General features: G+C 39.6%; 1 protein-coding gene across 7 annotated transcripts in view; it reads left to right on the top strand.

Annotated features, from left to right (window-relative positions):
* The window catches only part of LOC113533549 (receptor-type tyrosine-protein phosphatase mu), a 201,819-nt gene that overhangs the window by 136,959 nt on the left and 37,915 nt on the right, over positions 1-26,945 (top strand). Inside the window, exons 12-20 of one of the 7 annotated variants that reach the window (XM_053227516.1) lie at positions 4,714-4,990; positions 6,778-6,814; positions 7,908-7,982; positions 10,127-10,262; positions 14,125-14,154; positions 21,672-21,823; positions 23,212-23,286; positions 23,664-23,690; positions 25,794-26,035. In XM_053227516.1, the coding sequence (XP_053083491.1) occupies positions 4,714-4,990; positions 6,778-6,814; positions 7,908-7,982; positions 10,127-10,262; positions 14,125-14,154; positions 21,672-21,823; positions 23,212-23,286; positions 23,664-23,690; positions 25,794-26,035 (1,051 nt within the window). The remainder of the gene's footprint in view (positions 1-4,713; positions 4,991-6,777; positions 6,815-7,907; positions 7,983-10,126; positions 10,263-14,124; positions 14,155-21,671; positions 21,824-23,211; positions 23,287-23,663; positions 23,691-25,793; positions 26,036-26,945) is intronic. The other 6 variants (XM_053227518.1, XM_026925759.3, XM_053227517.1 and 3 more) reach the window with 6 other exon arrangements.

Here is a 26,945-nt window from a genome sequence, read left to right as displayed (position 1 = left end):
CTACAGCGAGGGGTCTGAGGCGTGTGTCAGAGCTGCTCAGGCAAACAAGCACATAATGATTAGGCATTAGGAAGTTTGTTTTCTTGTAAAGCAAGACAGTTTGGTTGCTTATTTGGCAATTGCACTGATTTTGTCTAGCTGCAGGGCAAGTCAGTTTTATATTAATGCGCTTCTTTGCTTTAGTAACTTTGCTTTGTTTCTGTAGTAACTTTCACAGGGACTTATATGGCAGATCTTCCACATAAATGGATTTAAAATGTGCAATTGTTGATGAGTTTATTTATTTAAATTGTTTATTTAGCATTTTTGGATGGAGTCTCCATTGTCAGCGCTTTGTAATAGTCAGAGGTAAAGCTGTAACTTTAAGTTTCTTTGGGCTGGAGAAGGAACAACTATTTATAGCGGTTATTATTATTATTATTATTATTATTATTATTATTACAGAAGTGATAACAGGAAGAAACTGGTGAAAAGTATGAGGTGTTGGAAAACTTGCTGTGGTGTAAGATGATTCAGGATGTGCTGTTACTGGAAAATAATCATTTTCAGGGTGATGATATTAACTCTGCTTTGGGTGGGGCCATGTCACACCACTCTGTCATTGATCATCTTCCTATATGCTCCCTCATGTTTTAATCCTTACTTATTTTTTTGGCTACACTCTATAATTAATGTCATAAATTATATGAAAGAATATGGAAATAAATATAGCACTTCTGTGTCTCTACTGCCTAGAATGGATTTAACAGAAATTTAGTCAAAAATCTTCAAATGTCAATGGATTATTCATATTCACCCTGGATATTTGAGACTTTAAAAAAAAATTAAATATATTTTTTTCTCATCAGTTTTATTTCCTCATATGCATGTCCTTTAATCACCTTATGTGTGTGTTGGTGTTGATAAAGCGTCATTCACTTTTCCTCAATATAAACAAGAACGAGCTGACAGCAGGAGCAAACAGAGCATGTGGTGTCCATCTTGCATCCTTGGAATTTCATAGCCGTTGGCAATTTCCATTTTGCCTGAGGGCTTTGGGAGGGGGGTCTTTGCATACCCCACCTATCATCCGTGACAACACACACACCTACCACTACATCATAAGCACAGACATCATATGAGACTTTTCTCTTTTATTTTGTGCATTTATGGAGAATATTAAGTGCTCTTAATATAAAAATGGGTAAATCAGGGATCTGTTTCCACAGTAACAGGAGGAAGAAGAACGTTTCTTGGTTGAGATGTGAAAATGGGTTCAAAATTATTGATAACTGAGCTTGCTCACACAAGCTTTTACGGAGACCTTCAGCATTCATTAAGACTGTTCACACCAGCCAGGATTCCACCTGACAATATGATTTGATTTGGAAATAAGCAAAGCTCTTCGACATCTAAAATGGGAAAGGCTATGAGTTCTTTGTATGAACACAATTTCCTGGCCCTCATCATACAGATCCTGTCATTATTTCAATTTACGTTTAGATCAATGCAGGAAAAGCCAAACTTTCGCTTTAATCTAATCTGGATGTCTTGCTACCCCATGTTCTCTGAGAACAGGTTTCATATAAACACAGCTAGGGATACATAGTTTTTTTTTCAGACTGAATATGAGTATGTGTACATGTTTTTAGTATTAGTATTGATACGAATACCTTCGTGTGTGCACAATTCATGTAATTTTTTTTAATGGACATACAGTAGGCTTACGTCACACACTGTCACGTGGTATCGGATTACAGTATCTTACTATCAGTATCGGAATCGATGCATCTCTAATCTCTGCTTTAGGATCCTGCGGAGACATTTTGTCGCCAAATCCAAATGGGACAGGGCAGGATCACTTAATAAGAAGTTTATTAAACAAAAGGATTAAATCTTTCAAAATGCAGTTGGTGATATTGACCTGCAGTCAGTTATTCAATTGTGATTTATGAGCTGTGAGCAGAAGCCAGTGGAAATTGGGCCCATTTAGGTCATGAAATATCAATATATTGGATAAAACACTGAGATGGTGATCAGTAACATGATTTCTAATGATTGCTATCATCTCATTATGCTTGCTCCTTTGGCGTGCTTGCTCTCTCATTCTCAGTCCTTCTCTCTTTCTCATTTATTTGTGATCAGTATAGGCCTGCCATATTTTGCCCTCATTGCCTCTAACCTCTAACCTCACTATGAGGCCAGGTGCTAATTAACTTCTGTTTCTCAGACGCAGAGCCTCACCGGAATAAATATTTCAGCGGATCATATTTCTTTTCTAAACAGGAGGACCCAGCACTTAGCCACAGGAGGCCCAGTGACTGATGCCAACATATAAAAGAGATTCAAAGCTGCAGGATGCATAATGATAGAGTTAGCCAGAAGTTTCAATCTTCATGAATGCATAAAGGCTTGTTGTGTCACAGTTATTTATTAGACGCACCCTACGGTCCTGTTTGGGGAGCTGTAAGGGTCAGACCATACTGTAATATAGAGATGCTTCAGGCAAAAAAAAAAGGCTTTTCAGCTGTTTCAGATTTTTATTTAATGAGAAAACCGAGGAAAAGGGCAGCGGTCTGCTTCAGCCACACATAAAAGTGGAATTTGGTAATTTCATTAACTACAGTATATTTATATACCTTGCTCTTTATAGTCACAGATAACCTTTTGCTAGCAAGCCCAAACAAACCCAGACTTATTACAGATTAGCCAGCCCAAAGGTCAGATTAGCATCAGTCAACATTCATTCTGCTAGCTGCTAACCATTGCATGGCTGGCTCGCACAAATTCCCAGCACAAGGAACTTCAAATGTTCATTTTTATTCATTTTATCAGATAACAAAAATCATGTATTATCTTACAGAGGAAAAACTGGTGTAGCCTTCTTTAACTAGCATGCCACAGGCATTCAAATACATTATATATCACATATACAAATATAGCTATCTTGTAGGCTGCATGGAAGAAACAAATCTATCTTGTAATTAGCCTGCTACATGACCATATGCTAGAGCTGTAGAATATTTAGCAACATAGGCACCTAACATTAGCAATCAATTAACGTGAGATATCAACAGCCATAGTCGTGACACTCTACTTACCCACCGTTTGGCCTTATACTGTGCCATTTGTTACAAACACAAGCTTCTCAGCAGCCATCTTTAATTAAAGATCATGTAATTATGATACAAATCTGACACTTTTGATGGTGTGATGTACAGACTGGCTATGTTTTTTTTTTTTATAATAGTCCTGTACAAACAATGGTCTATTCAGGAGGTAGTGCAAAATAAAACAATGTGTACTGTAAAAATAGGAAGGAATGTTAACTAAATGTGCTTGTATTAGTTAATTATTTTCATGACTAAAAATATGTGTGTGAATTGAGCATAAATTAAATTACAGCATTAAATTAAATTACCAAATGTTCATAATTAGGTGAAATCAGATCTGTGGGTGTAAATATGCAGCCTCTATTATGTTTTTTTTTTTTTTTTAGTTAATCACCACAAATGTATTAATTAAGGCATTCATATTTGTCTTTATGGACTTTATTATTATTTATTCTTATTATTTATTACTGTTTATGGATATAAATATTATTAATTAATAAATATTAATAAATATCGATTATGATATGGATGATTTTATTTAGAACAATGAATACAAGTGTTAATTACATTGCTAACATTACTTATGGTTTATTAATAATAATAATGCTTATGGTATCATGGTCTTAATAATAATGCTTAAGTTTAATATAAAGGCTTGGCAAAAAAAAAAAAACACAAAAACAATAATTAGATTATTATTATTACATGCTGAAGAGCATAGTCTGATTACTTACCAGAAACGTTTCCCAATAAAGTATGCTTTTAGAAGTGCGTTTGTGTATCTACTGTATTATTTATTTATATTATTTAGTTATTCATTGATTTGTGCTTACTGTCCCTAAACTAACATAGTTTAAATATTTCTTTAAGTATTAATAATATTAAATATTAATACCATCCTGTCATAATGTTCAGCATACAATGCTACTGGGACATAAGGCCATTGTTGATGTCATAAGGCTCAGTAGTTACTCCAAATTTATGAACAGGAATGTGAGGGGGGTGTCACTATTATAAATCTAAATAATAAAAGTGTAAGTGCCTACTATGCTAGAAATATACAGTACAGTTTTATATCTAATTATACCACAGTGCTGCAGTTATGTTTGCTCTTTAATTATTCACATGTTTAAAGGTGAAGCAGCACCTAGGGATATTTTCTTTGGCTTTTCTGCAGAGAAATTCTACTGCTCTGTTGCTGCAGTACTTTAGAATATTGGACATGACTCAGAACGCCATGTTAAAGAAAGCACACGATGGAAGACACTTGTAGTGTCTTCGAGTCTGCAGAGCAGAAGATGAAAGACAAGCCCGAAAGTATGGAAAGACTGGGCTGTAGATTGGACTAGGGCACTGTGCCTGATTGTAGATCCGTCTGTAGATCATGTAGGACTTTGTTCACCTGAAGGACAATGGAACCTGAGATTGAAATTGGTTTCATCCTTTCAAAGAAGAACTCAGCATTTCAAAATAACTTCCCTTGTTGTATACTTATTAATTTATTAGCTTTTATTGTGAGCCCAGCACCCTTTATTGTGTGCCCATGAAACACTTTGTAGTGCTGCGGTGGGTCAATATTAATGTTTTTTCCTTTGTCTGTGTCTGACTGTCTATTTCACAGTGTATATCAGGTGGTGGTGGAGGAAGAGAGGCCCAGACGAGCACGTGGTGGTGAGGCAGAGATCCTGCGCTGTTACCCCATCCCTGTCCACTATCAGAACGCAACATCACTCAACTCTAAGTACTACTTCACAGCAGAATTCCCCTCTGGGGGCATCCCATCCCCTCTACCTTTCACAGTGGGGGACAACAGAACCTACAGTGGCTTCTGGAATGCACCACTGCTTCCCCACAAGAGCTATAGTGTCTACTACCAGGCCGTCAGCACAGCTAACGGGGTGGGTGTTAACAAAGATGTGGCATCATGTGACATAATACAACCCCATTTTTTATTCGTGGTCATGCAGAACTGGAACCAAAACTAAGCACAACCAGTACCAAAAGCCTTGACATACATCCTGTTAGCTACAATATGAAACCCTTGCTGTTAAGAAACATGGGACAATAGAAGGCTTGTCCAATCCTGCATACACTCTTGATCAATCCCACCCACTCCTGCAGACACTCTTGATCAATTTTGCCCATTCCTGCAGAAAGTTTTTCCAATCCCACCAGCTCCCACAGAAAGTTTAACCAGTTCCTCCAACTCTGGCAGTACAGTTGTCCCCGGCAGAAACTTTTACCAATCCCACCAGCTTCTGCAGAAAGTTTGAACAAACCTCTCCACTCCTGCAGAAAGTTGTACCAACACTGCCATCTCCAGCAAATAGTATTACCATTCCCACTCACTTCCCAGAAAGTTTGACCAATCCCCCCGCTCCTGCAGAAATTTTCTGACATATTTTCTGATAACTTATTTGCTTCTGGTTCTCAAAATGTAGACAATAATGAAGGATTTACTGGAGAAGAAAGAAAGCAGCAAATGCATCATGTGTTGCCTTATAATGTATTATCTCATTGTGATCCAGCAGTCAAGGAGTGGCAAATAACCCCCCTGGTTAGCACTGGTGCTAGGGAGCAATGAGTACAGTGTTATTGTGCTACTTACTACTTCTATTTTGGTGAGTGCCAGTGTATTGGTGCTAGTGGATGGTTTCACTCCTAATGGATGTTATTTGAGGCAGTGATTTCAGAATTGGCCTTACTTGAAACTGAATTCACAGGCACACACACACAAAAACATTGATGGAAGACCTTTGTATGCTTTACAAAGCATCTCTCCACTTTGCCCCTGTTAGAGCCGAATACGGTGACGTTATGAATAAGTTCAGACAGTTAAAGCTCTTCCCATGGACCACAGAAATACACAAGGCCATTCTTAGTGCCTCAGAAACACATTATCAGGTGAAAGGTTTGAAAGGCTCACACCCAATCAGAGGAGGCTTCTGTCAATAGGAGGGAGAACTAGGGTTAAAAGCACTTCAGCCATGACAGCTGAAGTTTCTCCTGGAGGGTGTGTGAGTGACATGGCCACAGTGCACACAGTGCACCCACTTCCATCGGACACATTAACACAGTGCTGCTTAATGCATTTCTGAGTTTCTCTTTTCTCTCCTGCTCTATGTCTCAATCTCCGCCTGTCTCTTTTCAGTTTCTCTCTGCCTCTCCTCCTTCACTCGCTCTCACCTTCTCTCCGCCCATGCTCTTAAAGAAAGCTGCTCTTTAGATTGACAGCAATGACACTGCTTGCTTTCTTTAAAAGGCTGCTCTATGTCTCTGTATAGCGGGAGAGCCGCAGCTCGTTTCCTAATTGACTGAAGACCTGTGTTTTAGTGCTGCTGATGAATGCTGATGGGCACTTAGCCAGACAGCCTTGCGTCTGTTTATTCAAGACTGATAATTAATCAAATCCCACACGCCTAATGCCCTTCCTTTTAGCTAGAACTGGGAAAAGGAAATGAAATGTACTATTTTTTTAACAACTAAATCTAACATGAAACATTTGTTTAAACATTTTTTTGGAATAACTAACTAAATGTATTTATTTTGTAAAGAGCTTTCGGGCTAGTTTTTCTGGCAAGCTGTTTTCCATCAGCTAGCGTGATACCCCGTGATACATATTGCTTAGCTCTGTACTGAAGCCATATTACTCTCTCCAATCATACACTTGTGTTCTTCTCTGCAGGAGACTAAAATAGACTGTGTGCGAGTTGCCACCAAAGGTAAGGTTCTGTATTATGTTAGCATGCTGACATAGTTTGATGTGTTTTACTAGCATATGGGCCTCTTACTGTGTGCACTAATATTAAATGGTTGATTAACTCACCCAACAATTGATTCAAAGGCAATATTTTTTTTCTGCTTGAAATAGCGTTTCCACAAAAAAAATGTGATTAGACAACTGGAAAAGGGTGCAGAAACATGCATACTGATACATGAATATGCAATTTGGAAACACCCCCAACACCTTTCCATTGTAAACCTATATAATAATAACAAACTAGCAATATTTTGCACCTAGCTATATATTTTACAACTTGGTTTAACAAAGCTACAGGCAGATATGTTAAAATAGTAGGTTTACAAAACAGGTCTATACTAGCTGCTTTTACAATGTATAAGCCTTTGGCGCATGAAAAAGTCTTCAGTGCAGCAGAAAGCTAATATTGTGGCTTGCATCACTTTGCTAGCTACGTGCAAAGTGCAAAATTTAAACACCTTGCTAGCTTTATGCAAAGTGTTTAAAACACTGAAGTTATCAGTGTCATTTGTGTGAGGCCACTGTTCAGTAATATGCTTTCTAATTGTCTATAACTGAATTTTGATAAATCCTTAAAGTAGTAAATTTCACTACTTTAGGATTTTACTATCTAGATTGTCAAAACTCTTGAAACGACTCTTCACCTAGAATTATATAAGGTTAATTTTTTCACATTTTCAAATGTTATATGATTTTTGCAACTCTGGATCTGTTAGTAAACTCGGCTAGGCCTGCATTCGCATATTGAACCTGATTGGCTCATATATTTAGTGGCAGTTTAGGATGTTTAGGATGACTTTTAGGCTAATTTTGTATTGTTAATTAAAATGTAATATTTTTTTAAAAAAATGTTTCTGATGTGGAATATTTCAGCTTGACACTTAATTGCTTAAACACTTGTTTGTTTGTTTGTTTGTTTGTTTGTTTGTTTTCTCTTTTTCTGCCTTTACTTGCTCTTATCCATTTGTGCTCTGTACCTCTTCTATATCTTTTACTTTCTCACTTTCTCTCTCTCTCTCTTTCACTGCATGCCGTTGTGGATCTCACTCTGTCAGCCGCTATTCTAGTGACGCAGCTCACTACTCCCTACATCCGCATTGCTCCAGCTGCAGGCGACAACCAACTAACAGGTCAGACACTCACCCTGCCAAGACTGTCTCCTCCCATCCGCTTCCATTACTCCCACTATCACACCCCATCAAAAAGAGAGACAGCTCTGTGTGTGCATGTGTGCGTGTGCACGCACATGCTCGTGTTTGTGTGTGCAGTGAACTTTGGCCCTGATGCAATATCCACTTCTGTTTCTACAGTCAGACCGGTGTGTATAAACAAGCATGCATAAATCTAAAGTCCCACTACACAATCTTTTTGTGATAATGGTTCTCACACACAAACACACACACACACACACACACAGTGCTCATGTTGCCATAAACACAACACTGATACCTGACAGGCTCGTTTTAGTACAGCACATCCGTATCAAAACACAATCGCACAAGCTATTCCCTAACAAGGATGTAATATTAAATCTCTGCACGAGTGGTTCAGGATGTGTAGAAAGACAACACACACACACACATACAGACATACACACATAAACACAGTTGAGCAGAACATCCTATTTCTCTAATTTGTCATCCCAAACTCACTGTCACAGAAAAAAAAACAGTTCACAGGTGGCAGAATTGACATGGCTTCACATTATAGTGTACACACACACACGTATACACACACATGCACACACACACAGTAGCACACTCTTATCTATAGAAGAGAAGAGGCAGTGCTGAACCTATCACATATTGCCTCCCTGTGGTTATCACATAGCTTCAGCTTTATCAACCCAGCAGTCCTAATGGCTCCTAGAAATAAACAGTCCACAGGTCTCAGTGGGCTTCCTGTGCTGTATAACAGGTTAAAGGAATTCTCTAGCATTTTTCCAGCAACTAATCTCTATCAGTAGTGCATGTGCAAATACCTCGGACACAAACGTTACCATTTCTCTGTACTGAGAAAAGAACAGAAAACTTGTTTACTTAGAATTCACTTATTATGCACAATTAAGGGCAGTTGTTGAATTTCATCAATAAATACATGAATAAAACTATATAGTATGAATTAAATAACCTTCCTTTGTGTACTCTGCGTTGTTGCTGTATCCCACAAACATGTAATTTAGGGATGTAGCCGAATACAAATACGTTATTCATATTGGTCATGTTCATGTTAAAGGCAGTAACGTTAAGCATTAGCAGCATCCTTAGTAAATGCCTGGTCAGAATTGTGCTGGTTTCAAATTAGGGTACTACTTTTTTATATTTTGGGAAATATAAACAAACCAATCAAAGTTGTTTAAAAATATTACGGGCATGTACAAACAAAAATAATAACTGCAAGAATTCACATGCTAACAGTTCTCCTACCTGTAAGTTAACTCCAGTATTTTCCCTTGTTTCTTTGGGAATAGTTGTAGGACTCATATTTAATAAAAAAAAAAAAATTCCTGTTTAGGCCACACCCACCTCAGGTTTAAATCTGAATACAGACTCAGATATGGATATTTGCGGCACTAACCGAAGATGCATGAATGAACCAATACACTCTAAAAAACAAAGGTCTTGATGAACAAAGAGGCATACCTGAGAAAAAGTCTCACCAAAGCTGTGCACTTTTCATCAGGCCAAACCATGTAAGCTTAATAATAAGCCACAAATTTCCATCTAAAAAGTACTCCAATCATGGAAAGAATGACTTGTAGAGATTTAAAGTTTAATTTACAAATACATTTGTATGAAAAATTTATGAAAGCACTTTGTATAAACAATTGACTGCTCTAATAAGTGCCCTTAGACTTCTATTATATGTGAGTTTTGACTAAACAGTATTTTCAGTGTATAGAAATATGTTGAATCTTTGCCTGTGGTAACTCTACACACTGTATAGATGTGTTGGATAGAGACTTGTTTGAAAACGAATGCTGGAGTATTCTTTTAATTAAATTTTATGTTGGCAGTCCTTTAAGTTGATGTACAACATTAAAGCACACTGTACCCAAATATTCATTCCACACTATTTCTCTTCTGCTAATTTGACAGTCGATCACCATTTTGTGAACCTTTCTGAGCTGCTGTCACTGCCAGAAATATCTCAGCACTAAGAGATTTTATTGCCAATTAAAGTGCAAACCATTAGCACAAGTCTTTATCTGGTAGCTCTTAATTCTTCCAAATTCCTAATAAATGATATAACCTTTTATTTTTACCATTTTTAGGGTCGGCGACACACAAACCGAATGCGGTGGAGCCGGAGAAACAGACTGACCACACGGTGAAGATTGCCGGCGTCATCGCTGGCATCTTGCTCTTCGTCATCATCTTCCTTGGCGTGGTACTTCTCATGAAGAAACGGTAAGCATTGAGACATACACTTCTAGCAAATCATACATAAAATAATAACCAACATGTTTGTGTTTATATGCAGTTAAACACCAAGTAATGTGAACTAGGGTTGGGCGATATGACGGTAAAGTAGTGGTGTTACACTATGACACTATGTGTATGTGTTAGTTCTCTAAATATCCGTATCTGTATTCGGCATGGTCTTAACTGGAAGGGATTTTTTTTTATTATTATTAAATATGAATCCTTCTGCTCTGTGGCTGGAAACACTGGAAAACAGTGAAAAAAAGCCCTGTCAGCACAGGCTGAATTCTGTCTCTGACAGTTCCTCAACCTCAAAATTCATAATTGATTCAATTTTTTTTTTATCTGGCTTTTGCCATTATTTTTGTTTGTACCTACCTGCGATATTTAGTTTGTTCTATTTCCCAAAATATGAAATAGCCTAATTTAAAAATAGCCTAATTTAAACCAACACAACCCTGACCAGGCACTTACTAAGGATGAATGAATGCTGTAAATGCTTTGCATGTTAATGAACACGGTCTTTACCCTAACCCTTTATTTGTTATTGCTAAAGTAATAACATCCCACTCATGCAAATTTTTAGCTGCATCCTGTGAGATCGCAGTCCTGATGCACATGTCTAGTTTGAATCAGATTCCGTGCAAAACTTTCTTCCAAGCATTAAAAAGTGTTCCTTCTATTATTATTATTATCTGTATTTGTATCTGTTTAGAACACATTATCTGTTCTTTTCCGAATAATGTAATAGTGAGATGCATATTGTCAAAATATCTTAAGGTATCGCAATATGATATTTTTGTCATATGGCCCATCCCTAAGTTAAGCTGTAGGTTAAAAGATCAAACACTCTGAGTCATTTGTGAGCTAGTTAGGTGGAAGAAGGAGGAATTGGCTGCAACTAACATTCAGAGAAGCCTGATAAAAATCCATTCAAAAGTCAATGGTAACATCTTTTCTCATAACAGTGGCATTTATAACCCAGTTTATCATAATCACATTGAGATGCAGTATATGAAGTGTCCTGTATTTTCAATACAAGCATGAGGGATTTTGAATACAGCTATTAATAATAGATTTCCACGCCAGTTTCATTTTTGACCCGTGGGCCACTGGATTGTCAGTGTGATGCTGAATAATTAATCAAACTTCTTTAAGTCCTATTAAAATGAGTTTATAGCAGCTAGATGGAGAGGCGCATTTTTTTTAAATGATAGAGAGAAAGAGAGAGAGACAGAGAGAGAATTTGTGTGAAAACAGCACGAGAGAGAAACTGAGGGGAAATGGAGATGAGAGGAAAATGGTGATGAAAGCTATGGAGCCGTGGAGTGATTGGTTAGCTGCGGGCTAGTTTACAATAGACTGGTCCCTTAAAGCTCTCTATCAGAACCTAGAGGACTCTAGAGCCAGCTTGAGCAAATATTCAACTCCTACCACCCACACCCACACCCATCCACCCACACACACACACACACACACACACAAACACACTGCATACTGCACTTTGCATTTGTTTTAGATTAGCAGGTATCTCTCAGCCAGCCATCAGTAAAGGCACAGAGGAAGTGCTGTACTGAAAGGAGCATTAATATCAGCTCCTCATTACAATAACCCCCACCGCCCTCCTACACTCTGATCTCCTGTACACCGCTAGCTTCATGTACACACACAGTTTATTAGTCATATTGGTGTGTTAGACATGCAGAAAAAAAAAACACCTCTCCTGGCGATGTCAGGGCCACGGCGAAGGTTATGCTCACGATGCACAATCCTTTTAATTGAATTCTGCTCAATATAGCTTAATCAAATGAACGGGCGCGTTTGAATCTGTCAGTTTAATTAACTGGATTAGATTAGAAATGGAAGTGAGGTAGGACATGCTAATCCTCATGTTAAAACTAGACTCGCAGTTCAATTGATATTACCATTTAGAATCGTGCCCATGAGACTCAGTGCTGTTCAGAATGCTGAAACACGAGATCTCCTCTCGTCTACCTGTTCACACACTGGCCTGTGTCGGAGGAGGATGAATATATCATAGCCATGTTAGCCCTGGCATGTTCAACCACTTTTAGTCCATTTTATTTTCCTGTGATCAGACGGCAGAGCTTTATTTGATGAACCCCTGCACAGAAAAGATCTTTTTTTTTTCAATCTAATCTCTGTCTACTGAAAATGTACTGTAGCGTATGTATGATTACCACAGAAGAGGATTTTGGCACATTTCCCTGCGCTGAAATATAATTCTCTGCTAAAGGAAGTCTAAAGGCAGTTGTTGAGTTTACAGAGATGACTCTCACATGCAGAATTATATAATAATAAGCGAAAAGTGTTACTGAAACTTTCTCAATTCTGTGCAGATTAGGTATGATCCAATCCATGCCATGTGGGCTTTTTTTTCAGCTTTCTGCTCACAACTTTAGTTCCTACCTGAAACTAGTATCAGTTTAAAAATAGAAAGATATTTATAACCATGGTTTCAACTTATCCTATTATATACTGTATGACCTTTTATTAAATATGTATAGAGATATGAAGGAAAATAAAGCTTGGAAGGAAGTAGCAGAGCTTGCTAGTTCTTTTGGTGAGTGTACATAGTTACTAAAGATAGCCAACGAAGCTAGTACGAAGCTGAGCACACAACATGTAAATCAAACATAAATACATTTTACACGCAAGTGGAGTGTATAAATCACATAGTGGGCTGTAGTACTACAATTTCATATCAAAGCGCTCACACACTCATAAGCAACAACAGTAGCGGTGATACACCACGCCCGCAGGCAACAAACTACAAGCGTCACAAGCGACTTTTCGCTTGCTAGTGTGAACGCAGGGTAAGAGTCATTTTTTTATATCACACAGATGTGATATAAAGTCTTACCGATGCTGTCCTTACCAAAGTTTTATCCAAATTACCAGCACTAGAGCAAAACAATAACAAGTCATTCTGATTACTTAAAATTTCCTGAAGTAGTACAAAATAAATCAGAACGAATCAGAAAACGATCAATCATAGACATTTAGAGTGGAATTTACACATACATGAACAAAAGTATGCATCTAGTATGAATTATTATTGACTCGCCCAACAACTGAGCTTAGAATTCAATTACACAGTATGTTTTCAAATAAAGAGATTTTTATTTCAGCAAATTATGTCTAAATTAAATTCTTTGAATCTCTCTTGAATCTTTGAATCTAAATTCCTGTTTGTGATAATCTTCGATATTTTAAAGCTGTGCTAGACAAGGAGAAAGATTATTCAAATAGGGCTTATTTTAAAAGTTTGCAGGTAAAATTTCTGTTCAGAGGCATGTCTTGTATTCATTGAGAGTGATGCACAATCAGTAAGAGTAATTACTTCCTCTTTTTTTTTTTTTTTTTTTTTTTTTTTTTTGCAAAAGCCCTGTGTAAATTGCTCTTTGTTTTCCAAACAGTGAAGCACAAGTTTGTAGAAGCAATCACCCTAATTGGCGTCATGGGCGTCTTAGATGAAATTAAAGTTTAGCTCCATGGTAAAATAGTTCAGTCTGCCAGCTGTAATACTTCTGGACACTATCTCTCATGTATTTAGAGAAAGTTTGTAGTGTACTTTATCTGTAGTGATGCAGTGAGCATGCCAGAGATGCCCTTCCGCAATCACCGTAACTCTCTCAGTCACGAGGCCAAATCTTCTCTCTCTCTCTCTCTCTCTCTCTCTCTCATACACGTATGCCACCATGTCTGCTTTTGTTCATCTTTATATCTCTTTTTCGAGCATTAATATTTTTTACTTTTTCTTTCCTTTCATTCCATCCCCCCTCCTCCTCCACTGCTTATACCCCACCACCACCTCACTCGGCAGAAGAACCTATCACTCCTACACTTATTACCTGTAAGTAAACACCTTTGTACAATGTTAGTGCATTTGCTCTTTTCCAACAAGACTTGTACGCTATTCCCTGCATGATTAGACTTAGTTCTTCTACTACGGTCCTTCTGCAGACAGGCATTTTATAGCTTACCTTATGTTCTGTATGTGAAAGCTTCAAATATAACCTTCAGAATAAACAATATGCTTTAATTAGTTTTCATTTCAGATTATTAGCTGGTGATAAGATTGGTCTTGAGTAAATTGACAAAAGTCTCTTTATTATTACTTATTATTACTTCATTTTGGAAACTGATGAATTATTTTTGTATCACTTTTCACAAGATTTTCAAAATCTGATACTGAAATGCCTGTCTTCTCACAAGCGATGCTTCTACTTGGGGAAAAAAAAGGACCTTGATATCCCACTAATTTTACATCTGTTCCATCTTTGTTCTGAGAAACAAACTAACACACACTCATAGTGAGGAAGCTAACTCTTTTGCTCTGCCTGTGACCAACTGGTAAGGGAAGCTCGATTTTTTTTTCCCCCTCCTCTTTGGGAATTCTGTATAATCTCCTGGCCGGTCATCACAGGCATGAGCAAAGCAGAATTAGCCCGTCATCTCATTCCAAGCCCTGGCATCCACATCTTCATTTTTGATGATTTATTTCATTTAATCTGTTATTTCATCATTCTTCATCAGTTTTCTCCTGCATGGTTCATGTTAGATGCATGCTGATTTGACCTCATTTGTCAGACTTGGTGATTGATGAATGACTGCACTACACTGTTTTGTTGTTTACCATCCTGCATGCATGCGAGTAACCCGAGCGCTCCCAGAGGCAGAGAAAAGAAGAGGGAGAAAGCAACTCGATGCCTGCTGCTTCAGGAGCTGGCTGAAACTCATCCCGCCTATTACGGCTGATAGCTAGAAGCTCGGCAGAGGTTTGACGTTGGCGGGGATGCGCCCACGTCGAGTGTGTGCCAATCACACCTTCTGTTTTCTCAGCTTCTACCCAGAGCTGGGAGTGAGATTGACATGGCAGCCTCCTTCGCCCCAGCCAGCGGTGTAGCTGATTGACATGTGTACGCTGTTCGCTGAGGCCCAGGGAATGCTGGGAAGGATGCGATTAGGAGACGTAACTAGGGGCAATAGGTCTGTGGCACTCATGCAGTGCAGGGGTTAAGAGAGACTCCCGTGTCGTACGGCCTGCCGCCTAATAAGAACAGAGGCAGCCTCCTCTCCCGCTATTGTGTCCTGTCTGATCCAATAAGAGCGAATGGTGTTGGGATGTGTGCTCTTGCACTGCAAGTGACAGAGTGCTTACGGGACGCTGCCCACAGCTCAGATACCTTCATTAAGCGAGCATGCTTTAGCACAGAGCCACAACACACACCACACTAATTGGAACAAGACAAGCACATTTGTTTCACTGACAGCCTGAGCATGCTAATGATGAGTAAGAGAAGGAGAGAGAGAGTGAAAGAGAGGGATAGAAGAGAATGTCAAAAGAGTCTCCACATATCCATCTCTCCATCCTGAACCCTGCTGTCTACAGCTTGGCTGTCTCTGCCAGATCAGAGCGAATCCTCTCTCTGTCCCTCGGCTCCTCTTCACCAGATAACAAACTCTCCAGGATAGAACACCCTGACCTTGCACATACACACCCCTCACACCTAATATTATTCCATATACACACACACACACACACACATACAGCTTATCATTAGACAAGAGGCTAATGAAGTAGAGCTGAAGCGTGTACCGAGAGAGAGAGAGAGAGAGAGAGAGAGAGAGAAGATGAGAGGCAGCGCTAGGTTAAAGTGGGTGGGTGAGAGACAGCTCATGATGGAATTGGAGAAAGAGCAAAGAAAAGAGATATAGGAAAAGAAAGAGATGTGTGAACTTAGTTCACCACAGAAAATGGAATTAGCTGACTGTGGAGAGCACGAGTATAGAGGATGAGTATGAAAGGCAGAGATAACCCCTCTCTCTCTCTCTCTCTATTTCTCTCCATCTCTCTTCTCTGCCCAGGTGAATTAAGATCTAGCTCAGCTCTCGTAGCTTATCTCACTGTCAGTTTATATGCAGCCTGTTGTTTTGTCCCGCTGCTGTTGTTTAACTCTTGCGCAGCAGGCTGAGAACAACTTAGAAACTGCAAGCTCATGGTCTTCACTATTTTTCTCTCAACACACAGTGATAAGCAGCAATCCATATATATTTGCATGGCACTAGCTAGTTCAGGATGATGTCTCATAGGGACAGAAGCAAACAGGAATACATTATTTGTATGAATGAACATATGATGTTCTAAACAGATACAAATACAAATATGAGTAGGAGACGCATTATTGTTTTTTTGTTTTTGTTTTTCTGGTTGAGAATAAAGATGTGCATTGGCACTGGGATCTCATGGGATGCAACAAAAAAAGTCATGCACGTGGGAGGTTTTTGGTTTTATGCAGGCGGGCAGTCAGGTATGAAGCTTGTGAGTGTGAGTGAGAAGTCAGATATGAAGCTCGTGTGAGAGTTAGCAGTCAGATATGAAGCTTGTGGGTATGAGTGAGCAGTCAGATACGATGCACATGGTTGCGAGTGAGCAGACAGATATGATGCACATGGTTGCGAGTGAGCAGTCAGATATGAAGCTTGTGGGTGCCAGTGAGCAGACAGATATGAAGCTTGTCTGAGTGAGTGAGCAGACAGATATGAAGCTTGTCTGAGTGAGTGAGCAGACAGATATGAAGCTTGCGTGTGAGAGTGAGCAGACAGATATGAAGCTCGTGTGTGCCAGTGAGCAGACAGATATGAAGCTCGTGTGTGTGAGAGTGAGCAGACAGATATGACGCTAGTGTGAGTTAGTGAGTGAGTGAGTGAGTGAGCAGACAGATATGAAGCTCGTGTGAGTGAGTGAGCAGACAGATATGAAGCTCGTGTGAGTGAGTGAGCAGACAGATATGAAGCTTGTGTGAGTGAGTGAGCAGACAGATATGAAGCTTGTGTGAGTGAGTGAGCAGACAGATATGAAGCTCGTGTGAGTGAGTGAACAGACAGATATGAAGCTTGTGTGAGTGAGTGAGCAGACAGATATGAAGCTTGTGTGAGTGAGTGAGCAGACAGATATGAAGCTTGTGTGAGTGAGTGAGCAGACAGATATGAAGCTCGTGTGAGTGAGTGAACAGACAGATATGAAGCTTGTGTGTGCCAGTGAGCAGACAGATATGAAGCTTGTGTGTGCCAGTGAGCAGACAGATATGAAGCTCGTGTGAGTGAGCTAGTGAGTGAGCAGACAGATATGAAGCTTGCCGGTCAAAGAAAGACCATGTTTATTAACTTGAATGCGAGTCACTGTGCAATTTGTTTAGCTTTCGTTCACTGATCCTTAGTAACTGCCTGGTGCCACAGTGGTTTAAATTAGGATAGTAGTTTGTTTATATTCTGGGAAATAGAGCTGATAAAATTTGTTAGAAAGTATTGTGAATAGGTACACCAAAAAAACTAAAAACTGTGGGATTAAAAAACAGTGATGTGGCTGAGTTTGAGGGACAGTCAGCGCCAGAATTCACAAATCATGCTTGAAAAACCCTTCCAGTTTAGGCCACACTCACTTAGCTACGGATATAAATATTTGGAGTGCTAAACAGATGCAGATAGTGGCGTTGCATGAAACCCCTAGTCTGTCATGATACACTTCTGTTTAACCCCTTAGACACCACAGGAATACCATCATCCCTGCATATGAACAGGTGTTCAAATATTTAAAACTTGATCGTTTATCATATGTTGCATTTACATTATGTAGTTCAGATGACTTTTGACCAGTCAAAGGTCTGCTCTGTTTTTATCCACCAGTATGTCCCTGTTCAGTAGTCTTGGCACCCTGGCAAGAAGGATAATCAAACTTAGCACAGATACAGTACATACCATAGCACACTTTCTAGTGGAGTATAGAGAAATACTGCAAAATGCATTAGACTTCTTGGGACTTATCAGTGTTAGCTACCAAAGCTTGAAAATCTAAGCCTCAAACTTTGTGTTTCTGAAACATGTTTCTGATTTCATTATTATATCCTCTGCTAGGCTTTTAAGATGAGATAACTGGTCCAATGGCCAATTAGAATGACTTATACATTGACAATAACACCATTAACATCTACAGGAGGCAGTAATTATGCTTCTTAATGCTAGACATTTTAAAAGACTGCTTGGCCATTATAATTCAGCTCACTCACGTTCAATGTAAAGCTCCCTCATGTTCCAGACCAGACTTTGACTCATAACTCAAAGTGGCTGTTGTCTTTGAGTCAAGCTTTTACTCTCTGCTGGGTCTGACTCATCTCCCCCCTCCCGCCCAGCACGCTACCCACAATGCCCCACTGTTCCTCTGGACCATGTGGCTATAATGGTTGCACTTTTGTTTTGGCTAAGCATGCAGATCCGCTTACAAAACGCAAGAACATAATCACCATTCCACAGCCTACAATACCCACACTGGTGTTCATTTCAGATCAGAGCTGTAAATGAATTCACTCGTGCTGGGCACAATGGTTTTGAAGATGTTTGGAGGTATTTAGACAGAAATTTTACTACTGTTGGAAAGTAACATCTTAGTTAAAAAGAGGTTTGTTTCTGCTTAGTTGGTCAGGAAAGAAAGGAAAGTGACATCGGGGAAGTGCACACCAGGTGGCTTCTGTTGTTTGAAAACACAACATTACCAAATTGGCAAGACAGGACCGAATGAATCATAATCTATCATTTTTAGAGCCTTCTGCTGTATGTGAAACAAATTTCAGTGTCAGTGAACACAATGACAAGCCTTTCCCTTTCCCCAAATGACCCCACCCTCTGTGCTGAAACTACATATGCTTTGAGTTGCCTTTTATGGAAAAGCAGCAGAGCTCATTTCAGGGCCAGAAAGAAATAAATAGAGCCATTGTATGGAAATACAGCAGATAATGCATTTTTAATGTATCTTTAAAATATCTCTTTATATGATTATTCTAGGTCTAGAGACCTTTTAAAAATTACAAACTACCCCTTTAACTTTCGATTTCTTAAAGTCCTGAGAATTCAGATGGAAAAAATGTATAGCAGTTATTCAAAATTCTAATCAAACTGCTGTAAGTTCAAAAAAATGTTTGTCTCATTGTAGTTGCACTAAAGTGAACTCTCCAAATGTAAAACATGAGTTTGTGAATATTTCAGCAGCTCTGCATTGCTGACGGTTTTGGCTTGGTTATAGTATTAACACACGTACAACACGTTTTCTCGGTCTCTCTCTGTCGCTCCTCTGCTCCTTTTAAATGAGCTATGAATGGGAGACTGATTAATTTTGAGATCCATGCTCAATGTGTGCCGGCGCACAGAGCATTCCCTCCATCCCACAGCTCTCCATGTTGCCACCCGCTGCCAAGCAAACAGCAGCAGATCTGTGTGTCCCATGCTGCTAACCCTACATCTCTCTCATTTACCACATACACAAGCAAAGAGGCGAGAGAGAAAAAGAAAGAAAGGACGCTGATAAAATAGGTGCTGTTTCACTGAAGAAAAAACAGTCTGATCAAGTTCTCAGTTACAGCACATCACCAATATTTACTCTCCGCAATCCCTCTCTGTGTTACTTTTTCTCTTTGGCTCAGATTATTACACAGGATTTTTTTTGGTTTGTGCAAAATCACAGTGAACTCTTTGCATTCACTTGTCGCACTTGTTTTTGTGGTAACTGTTCATTTATTAGGCTCGTGTGGTGGCGTCAGATCTAGGCTGCGGGGGAAGTGTCACCATATGGCTATGGCTCGTGAGCTAAATGAAATAAACAGGATGGAAGAGGGAAAATGGCACGCCAAGCACTCTTCATTAGCCTCTCCCTGTCTTCCTGTCAAACACAGCCACAGGTCAGAGCGAGGGGCGGATACTCAGAGACGGGACCCAACTGTCACAGTGTACCATCCAGATTACGATATTGTACTTTGTTTTCAGAGTACGTTATTTGGAAAAACCAAATAACCTGTTCTAAACAGGTACAAATAGAAGGCTCACTATGTTTTTTTTTACAGAAAACTTGCCAGCAGCGCCACAGAAAAGTGTTTGCACTATTGTTGGGAGATTGCAATTTCAAAACCCACAAGTTCAAGGCCAGGAGTCTAGTTAGCCAAATTGGCTATGCTCCCTTGGAGAGGTGGTGTATTCTCTCTCCTCTGTCAGTCACAGCGACACTAACCAATCTATGTGTAAGTGGGCAGATAGCGCTTTCCTATGGGTGTGTTACCCTGTGATGCAGCATGAGCAGCAGTTCCAAATGATGCTTCACATGTCTCAGAGGAAGCACATGGTCTGGATGGTCTGGACATGTTGCTGACACTGCTGGCATTTCTACCCCAGTTTTTTTTTCCCAGTGTTTCCTGGGATTTATATTGTTTTATACACTCTTCTGGTTTAGGCCACACCCACTTGGAGCACTGTACTGATACAGGTACAGATAATGGTCCACGAATCCAGATTTTTTTTTAAATTGATTAAAATCTGCTGTAAGTAGTTTGCGATAGTTATGCGAGCCATAAGACTGCAGGTCTTTCTCATCAATCATGCTCGATATTCGATCCAGCATTGCCCGTTGCTTTGGCTTGGCAGACACTCAGCGTATAATGTGCTCTGCGGCTGGTGCAAACTTCCAGCATGACCACACTTTGTGGTTTGGCGTGACTCTCTGCACTTCTCTAAATCATGTTAGCGTCTATCCCTTGAGGACAAAGTGCTCCAGATCTCATAGCCTCAGGCCTGGAGCCCCTCCCATCTCTTAATTCCGCTCCCACAGATTGGACAGATAATTTTACCTCATTTGCATTTCCTTGTGTATCAGAGCCTCTGAAAAACAAAGGCTGCTCAACCGAATTAGCTTCTGATAGGTATGGATCCACCAGAGCACAATTCGATTAGGTTTCCCTCGTCTTCCTCTCCCCAGCGACAGCCATTTGGCTTAGCATTGCTACCTGATATACTCATTGTAGTATTCATTCCTCTCATTCCGAAGTCAGCAATGTGCATATATGAGATGATCTACAAACCATGTGGAGAGAAATAGTGCTTTTGAAGCAGTATTATTGTAATTACAAAGAGCCTGGTTCCCAGAAGGGTCTTGGTGGGGTATTGATTGTAATTATATTAGAATTTAATTGTGACTGTTGCCTCTCCCTCTCAATCAAGCTCAGATCATTATCTTCCATTTTGATTACTCTAATGCTGATTTGCCCTGTTGATTAGTTCAGGGTTCGAATAATGCTCTTTTTTTTTTACTTTTCAGTTGTGTGCGCTAAAATGCTTTGTGTTTTTAAATCTTATTTTTACTGTTACATATTAACCTGACTGGATTTCTATTGACTTCAATGGAAACTCTGGATTATATTTATTTGTGCTTCACTGTTTAACCTACTGGGGATTTTAGATTGAGGCCAAAATGTCCTTAGAGATTTAGTATGTGGTTTGATAGTTGACAAAAAGAGTTCAATTTCTGTTCCATTGTGTCTCCTTTTTCCAAAGGAAACTGGCTAAGAAGCGTAAGGAGACGCTGAGCAGCACTCGGCAGGAGATGACGGTGATGGTGAACTCCATGGACAAGAGCTATACGGAGCAGGGCACTAACTGCGATGAAGCTCTTTCCTTTATGGACACTCACAACTTGAACAGCCGCTGTGAGTCCACCTGTATTAAGCTCACACGCAAGCACAGACACACACACACACACACACACACACACACACACACTGGGACACCTGGTGTCACATCCCGGTCCCTCAGACGTGTCCTCAGATAGCTGTCTGTGATGCAGCTTTAGACGGATTAATCGATCCGTTGACACTGATGCTGGCTTTGGTGTGTGTGAGTGAGTTAAGCTCTGCTAACACAAACACAGATTGTGATGGTGAGCCAGGACAGAGCTAACATCTGACGAAGCACAAACTTACTGAACTTTTGTTAATTCACATACAGGACTGTTTAACCCTTTTGTTGTCTCTTTTATAAACTTGTACATTTCATGTAAGACTTTTCCATGTTAAGTCGCAAAGCACAGACACAGGAGACTCCTTATAAACTCCTTACAGTTTGTTTATGTGGAGCATACACCAGACATGTCTCTGTATAAATTGTTACTATAGAAACAATAATGTATTTAAACAAGTTTAAACGAGTTTATTATTTATTAGTGTATATTTATCATTCTGTACATTTAAGGATTACCAGAGGTTTTTTTCGTAAATGGTAATGGATTCTGTTATAATTATAATCCACTCAAATAAAAATGTTAAAGCCCCCCTGAATGGCAAATAGTTTTGTCCTGATTATTGTGATTAAGATGCTTGTGTATTCACAAGCCATTTGCCCAGAATCAATTAAACCTGCCAGGTACTGAATTGCAGTTTTTTTAGACAGCATATTAATTTTGGGGCTATTATTATCGTTAAATTTGATTACCTAGGTCACTGATAGTGCATTAAAGCATTAAATCAAAGGTACAATGGGCACAAATGGATAATGTAAGGAACCAGACTCAGGAGACGTTAGGATCCATGTGTAGATGTTTATTAAACACCATCTAAAATCAGACAAGGATAATCCAGTGAGTAGTTGAGGCAATAGAGAGCAAATGGTCATAATACTGACAAGACTAACAGTTTAGTAAGTATCAGAGCTTACACACTATAAACAATGGCAAGACTTTGTATAAACATACTGTATGTTTATAGTGTGCTTATATTGTCCTTGACCTGGAAGTGGTAATCAGTACAAGAACAGAAAGTGAACAGATCTAGAGCTAGATCTAGAACTCTGGTGGTATTGACCTTTGCTAACAGGGAGGGGTTTTGTCCTGGGCAGTTGTCAGTTAATGTTATATATAACATAGTTAATGTTATATACAAATGAGTGCTTATAGAAATACTCGACATGATATCTGTGTTTAATGTGAATGAATTTTCCGAGGAGCTAGTTAACATTAAGGATATGAAGAAACACTAGTGCTAATGCTTCTCTCTTGAGGATACAGATTTAATAGAGATTTTGCATATGTGTTATCCTGTAGCTGGATCTTCTCCTTGCTCTCTAACGGTGAAGACAAACACACTGAGCACAACTCTCCCCAACTCCTATTACCCAGGTAACAGCACACACCGCCTCTCTATTTAGCCACTAACAGCAGTTAGCAGAGTCGCAGTTTGTGACTTATCTGTGATTAGTCTTATGAGACAGCACACATGTATGCATCACTGGTAATGTTCTACTGCAGTGACCCTGTGTCCAGAGTGCAATTTTGTGAGGCATCCAATGCTAAAATGGTATTATTTGTTAGCCACGGAGTTCTCCTTCTGTCTTTTCTCTCTCTCTCTCTATACCAGATTGATGTTTTTATTCTCCTTTTTTCTGAAAGTGGATTCATTGTAACCATGCTATTTTTTCTTCTCTTCATTTCTCTCTGTCATCTCTGACTGGCCACCGCGCCCTCTCACTTCTTCATTTACGGTTAACGCCTGCCAGACCCCTTTGTGCCCACTGCCATCTTAGGTGAGAGAAAACTTTTTGTTCACACCTTCCATACCCACTGCTATGTTCATAGAGTCCTAGGTCAGATAAATGAGGAAGACATTGTGTTTTGTAGTCATTGTAGTTTATTATTACTAATAAAGATGGCTGCCTCATCTCCATACCTGCCTGTTGCTTCTCTTCCTCCCTCCTTTTCCCGTCAGCAGGCGGGGCTTCACTCCATCCCATCCGCGTTGCATGTCGTGCGTGTGATGTCACGTCCTGTCTGACCTCTCATATGCATGGACAGACATGTGGACTGGATGTGGGGGGAGTGGACTTTAGGGCAGGGGGGGTGTGGACTTGTTGCCATGGTTGCAGCAGCTTGTTTAGCATCAATGACTATAGCTATCCGCACAACATGAGCTCATTGCTGAAGAGAATAATTAAGCAATAAAGTCTTATGAAGATATGTCTCACTTTTTGATGTGTAGTTGAAGAGGAGAAAAACAAGCTTATCATTGGCCCCTCTCCCTCCACCATCGTCTCCCTCCCAAAGCAACCTCCTCTTCAATTCTTTTTAAAGTCACGCCTGCCTCTAGCTAGTTCCCACTGCCCCACTTGTTTTTGTGTTCCTCTTTTGCTAGTGTTTATTCATTTATCCCATGATGAAATAGAATAATAAAGCAACTTTTTTTCTTACTCTATTACAGACTTTTACTCGAAAATGTGCCCCTAGGTTTTTGCCATAATGTTACACCAACGTAATGGGAATAGAACATAAAGAGATGTTAAAGTGCATCTTATTAAATATTAAAGGATGTTGGCAAGAGTTGTGTAACTAGTAGTTTAGAGATTTGATGCTGTACTGTAGTAGATTTACCTCACAAAAAAAAAATCCATCCAGCTTAATGAATGATTGGGGTAGATGCATTTACATCAACAGGTTTACTTTAAAAAAAAAAAAAGTATTTATGTTATTTTACGGAAATATAATGGAACAACTAAAACATACATTCTCAAATTACATACTCTCTATAGTCTGTTATATGTATCTATTTTGAAATTCATTTTCAATCCTTTTCGCTGTGTGTCCAAACTCATTCATCGCCCTTTTGGATGACCTTAGAGTCCTTTAATCTGCACCCCGCTATCACAGGCTTTCAGGCTAGCGAACAGAGCTTGTAGTGTGCCAGTGCTCTTTGGTGTATTGTTGCTTATACCCTGTCTCCTCTCTCTTCTCCTCTCTCTCTCTCTCTCTTTCTCTCTATCTTTCTCTTTCCCTTTTTCTCTGTCGCTCTTTCTTCACATTTAACCTCTAATGTATCTGCTTAAAAAAAGTCCCCATTAATGGTAAGTTTCCTCAGTCTGCCTGTTGTTTGGGGGAAGGAGGTTGTGTGTTCCATTTAAAAAAAAAAAAAAAAGGTGTCCACCATTCGGCCCCCTTCCCGCCCCCCTCCTCCTGTCACACACACACCCATATCAACCCCCGCGCCACCATGTGCCTCGAACTCGCATGGCATGTCACAGCATCACGTCCAAAATGTGCCACATCATCTCTTTTTTTTATTACTATTATTATTTTTTTAAATTTCGGAAGGGTTTCCGTGCTTGTGTCGTGGACAGGAAGCAAACCTGTCATTGTGACGTCACACATCCACCTCATGCTTTGCTGTTTTCTGACAGTGCCTGTGCCTCATCGTGTCATAAAAATGAATTTCAGATCCAGAGAAGCAAATGGCTAATAGACGTGAGAGGTGAAATCATTTATAGGGTATAGAGAAGATATAGGAGGAAATAAATTAATATTAATAATAATAATAATAATCAATTAAGATAAATGGAACGTGTTCCTCCCTCTGCATCCACTCATCCACCCCTCCCCCTTCCCTCGCAGTGTTGTTTTGTCCAATCAAATTAAATCCCAAATGGACACTTTCTTTTACAGTGCAACTTTTTAATTAAACTTTTTTTTTTCTTCAGACTATTAATCAAATTGTGTAAATATTACTAACTATTACACTATTCCAACATTATTACATGTTATTACATAGTAATGACACTGTAAAAGACTGTGTAACTTTTTTATTAACGCATTCTCTGAGTTTCACCACGTTTGCTATGCCTTATTTCTCTCTCTTTAAGACGAGACGCAGACGGTGGCCAGTGACACCAGCAGCCTGGTGCAGTCTCACACCCACGCTCACTCCACACACTCCATGCACTCCACCCACTCCACGCACACACACTCTCTCCGGAAGCGTGAGGCGGCAGATGTGCCCTATCAGACGGGTCAGCTCCACCCGGCCATCCGCGTGGCCGACCTGCTCGAGCACGTCACCCAGATGAAGTGCGCCGAGGGATACGGCTTCAAGGAGGAGTACGAGGTAGCACCTCCGTCCGTCTCTGTGTGTTTGTGTGTGTGTGTGTGTGTGTGTTTTTCTGTCATGTCTCTCATTCCAGTGTTATGTCATGTTTTGTCTTCTTGGCTCACACACATTGCTTATGTATAGTTAATGCATCCTTTAATGATAAATGTATTAAATTGTGTTCTGTCTCTCGTGTTTTCTTTCTGTTTCTCCCTCCCTCTTTCATGCTTAGCATTGTGTAGTGTGTGTGCTTTTGTAGTTTGTGCACTGAGTATGCCAATGCCACATACACACACACACACACACGAATCCCAAGAGAGCCTAGTTCCACCGCTCTGGCAGGCAGAACGCTGTGAGAAAGAAACACACAGCCTCTAATGTGTGCACTGTTTCTCTCAGTCGCACAATCAGGACTCTGTTATCACAAGTCATGTAATACTCCGAGAGAATCCACACACTCTACACACTCTACACACTCTACACACACTGGAATGTGACTGGGTCTGACACAAACACTAAACAGTCATCACTTACAGTGAATATTGATTCAGTGACGGCAACACACATTCACGAACTAGTCTCTTGTCTTCTCGTTTTGTCTCTTCTCTTCTTATTTTGTCTCTTCTTACCTCTACTCTTCTTCTCTACTTATTTTGTCTTCTCTCTCTTTTCATCTTGTCTCTTCTTTTCTTATTTGGTCTCTTTTCTTCTTGTATCGTCTCTTCTAATATCATCTCTTCTCACTTCTTTTTCTTGTCTCTTCTTGTCTTTTCTTGTCTTTTCTGTTCTTTGTTTGTCTCCCTTATCTTCTTGTCTTATTTCATTCTTGTGCTTGTTCTTATTTTGTCTCTTCTCATTTTGTCTCTTCTCTCCTTATTTTGTGTCTTCTTTTCTCATTTGTCTCTTGTCTTCTCTTGTCTACTTATTT

This window comes from Pangasianodon hypophthalmus, chromosome 21, assembly GCF_027358585.1.
Source record: "Pangasianodon hypophthalmus isolate fPanHyp1 chromosome 21, fPanHyp1.pri, whole genome shotgun sequence".
Lineage (NCBI taxonomy): Eukaryota > Metazoa > Chordata > Actinopteri > Siluriformes > Pangasiidae > Pangasianodon > Pangasianodon hypophthalmus.
Note: the sequence above shows the minus strand (reverse complement) of the source record. Positions and strands in the feature narration are given on the sequence as shown.